Source organism: Poecilia latipinna, unplaced genomic scaffold (genome assembly GCF_001443285.1).
Source record: "Poecilia latipinna isolate Pla-1442-1.1 unplaced genomic scaffold, P_latipinna-1.0 Scaffold18, whole genome shotgun sequence".
In the NCBI taxonomy this organism is placed as follows: Eukaryota; Metazoa; Chordata; class Actinopteri; order Cyprinodontiformes; family Poeciliidae; genus Poecilia; species Poecilia latipinna.
In genome coordinates this window covers 500,951-503,342 of record NW_015112634.1, presented here as the reverse complement: position 1 = coordinate 503,342, position 2,392 = coordinate 500,951, and the positions used below count along the sequence as shown (strand labels likewise).

The window sequence follows — 2,392 nt, the reverse complement described above, 5'->3', positions numbered from 1 at the left end:
AAAACAAAAATTATTTTTTTTCTTTTTTTAATTTTTTTTTTTTTTTTTTTTTTTGGGGGGGGGGTTATGATGGACCCAATGAAAAGTGCTGAAATTTAGAGCTGTAACATGACAAAATGTGACAAGAGGTATAAATACTTTTGCACTTTGAGAAATTGGGATTTACAATTAACTTTCTTGTTTTTATCAAGAATTGTCCTTTAAAGTTGCACGAAAAAAAAAAATCTTTCAAGTAGCTGTTTCAACAGCAGGTGTAATAGGTTACTGTCAGTGGTGCTTTACATCAGAACAGAAGGAGGGCCAGTGAAGCAAGAAAAGGTCTTTGTTAAATGAACCTACAAAAAATGAAAAATTTCGAAAAAGAGCCAATGGTAAATCAATAAACTGGTGGATCCCGTTACATTTAAATCAGAACGTTTGACAATTATCAGCATTTACTCCAGACCTATTTTTATATAAATTGATCATCGCTTTTAAAAAAAAGCCCACTTTTATTTTGTAAATTATTTTTAATAAATAAACAATGTTTTGCCTTCGATATATGGAATCAAACTTTTGCCGTTATTGAAATATCTTACTCGTTGTGTTGTACTTTACTCCGTTGATGTAAGCAGGGCACGGTCTCTCCACAATCCTGCCAGTGCTACTCCGCGGCCAGCAGGTTCCAATCTCATCAGTAGTGACATTGCAATATAAACCTTAGGAAAGGGCAACATATACAAAACAAGTAAATGAAACTGTTAGCTATTTTCAAGGTGCAACAACACAAGAGAAATCTGAAGAAAAGAAAAAAGAAAAAACAAATCCATCTTACCATCAGCGCTCAGCAAAGCCAATGAAGCGTTTTCATAAAAAGTGTCTTGAAAATGCTCTATCAAACTACAGTTCAGCTCCTCGAGCTCTCCCAGTATGATATCATAAACAGAAGCATCCATCGTGAAAGCCGTCTGCTTTTCAGCAAGCTGACGAGACCGGTTTGAAGTTGGAGCAGAGATGCGCGCACTGAGCCCAGTGGCGTTCACGGGCATGTGAGTCGTACGAGCAGAAATGACAAGAGGAGAGCGGCTGATGCGCCTTCTGGGAGCGCGTCCCTGCACGGCCAATCAGAGCCGAGCTCATCCGCTCCATATATCCGTCCATGGTGAAACGAGAGACAGACAAGAGAGTCTGCTCACTGATCTGGCCACATCAGGGGCGGTTGACATTTCACACCTGCAGCGCAAGTGTCAGGTTTATTTAGCTTACGGTGAAAAAGTCGGAAACATTGAAATGGCAAAGTGTAGGCAAAGGGTGAAGGTGGAATTGCCTAACATCCAAAGAAAGTCATAGATATGCGTTAGCTGTTAAGTTACTTTTCAATATTTGTTCAAGAAATATGTAAATATGTATACCGTCTACACAAGGACGTCCAAAGTCAGTCGAGAGCATGTTTTAGTTTTCTCAACGGCACAACACACACCTGGATCAAATGATTGTTCGTTAGCAGGCCTCTGCATTGACATGCTCTGTGCCATGGCAGTAAAACACGTGGTTTACTGGCACTTGAAGACTGACTTTGAGCAGTTTCATGGCTGTTGGGTACTGCTAACTCTGTTGCTGATTTTATCTAATTGAATATGGCAGCTCTTCAATCAGAAAGCAGGCAGGACATAAATGATTACTGTTGAACTACAGGTTGTAGTTGTACATCGATATTTTATTTATGTTCATATCTTGTTCTCTCCCAACCATCTTTTAGTTTGTTTACTGTACATTTCTTGGTTGAAATAAATTTTTGGGGGGTATAAAAAAAGTGAATTTGAGGAAAGAGCAGAACAGAAATGTATTTACAGTGTAAACAATTGTCACCCCCTTCAAAATCAGAGCATGAATATAAACATTCACTTGAAGTTTTCTCAATAGAACATCAGCACAGATGTTGAACTTTAGAAAACAGCCAATTAAATTTGTGCTTTAGAATTTATGCACAAAAAGTCACTTAGGGGAAGCTAAGAGTCCTAAATGTTTTCAGACTTAGTAAACCTGCCAAAATGCTAATCAAAAGAATTAAGTGTCATTAATGTCCACCCTACTGTTGGTAATGAAAACTTATAAAACTGAGTTCAAGGCAGAAACAAGACCCAAATGAGGCAAATGCAAAGAACCAGCCCCAGAGACATGGAGAATGACTAAAGGATTTAAAAAGTACTGAATGAACTAAATACTGAAGGAAGTGACTATTGGGATAAGATACAGGTGGGAATCAATTTATTGGATACATGACAACTGTGCGGGCAGCAGGACTATGGCAGGCTGGAAAAAAAACTGAAGACAAAACAGGAGCTAACAGAGATCTGCAAAATTGACACACAAAAACTAGCAAATAGAACAAACCAGAAACAAAACACAAAAC

The 2,392-nt window shown here is 38.2% G+C and overlaps 1 protein-coding gene across 1 annotated transcript in view; it reads right to left on the bottom strand.

Annotated features, from left to right (window-relative positions):
- LOC106948774 (corticotropin-releasing factor receptor 2) overlaps nt 1–1,134 on the bottom strand; it is a 62,849-nt gene extending 61,715 nt beyond the window's left edge. The window contains exons 1-2 of the mRNA XM_015034624.1: nt 815–1,134; nt 579–698 (exon numbers count right to left, since the gene is read on the bottom strand). Of these exons, the coding sequence (XP_014890110.1) occupies nt 579–698; nt 815–1,028 (334 nt within the window). The 5' untranslated portion in view covers nt 1,029–1,134. The remainder of the gene's footprint in view (nt 1–578; nt 699–814) is intronic.
- Nucleotides 1,135–2,392: the final 1,258 nt, after the last annotated feature.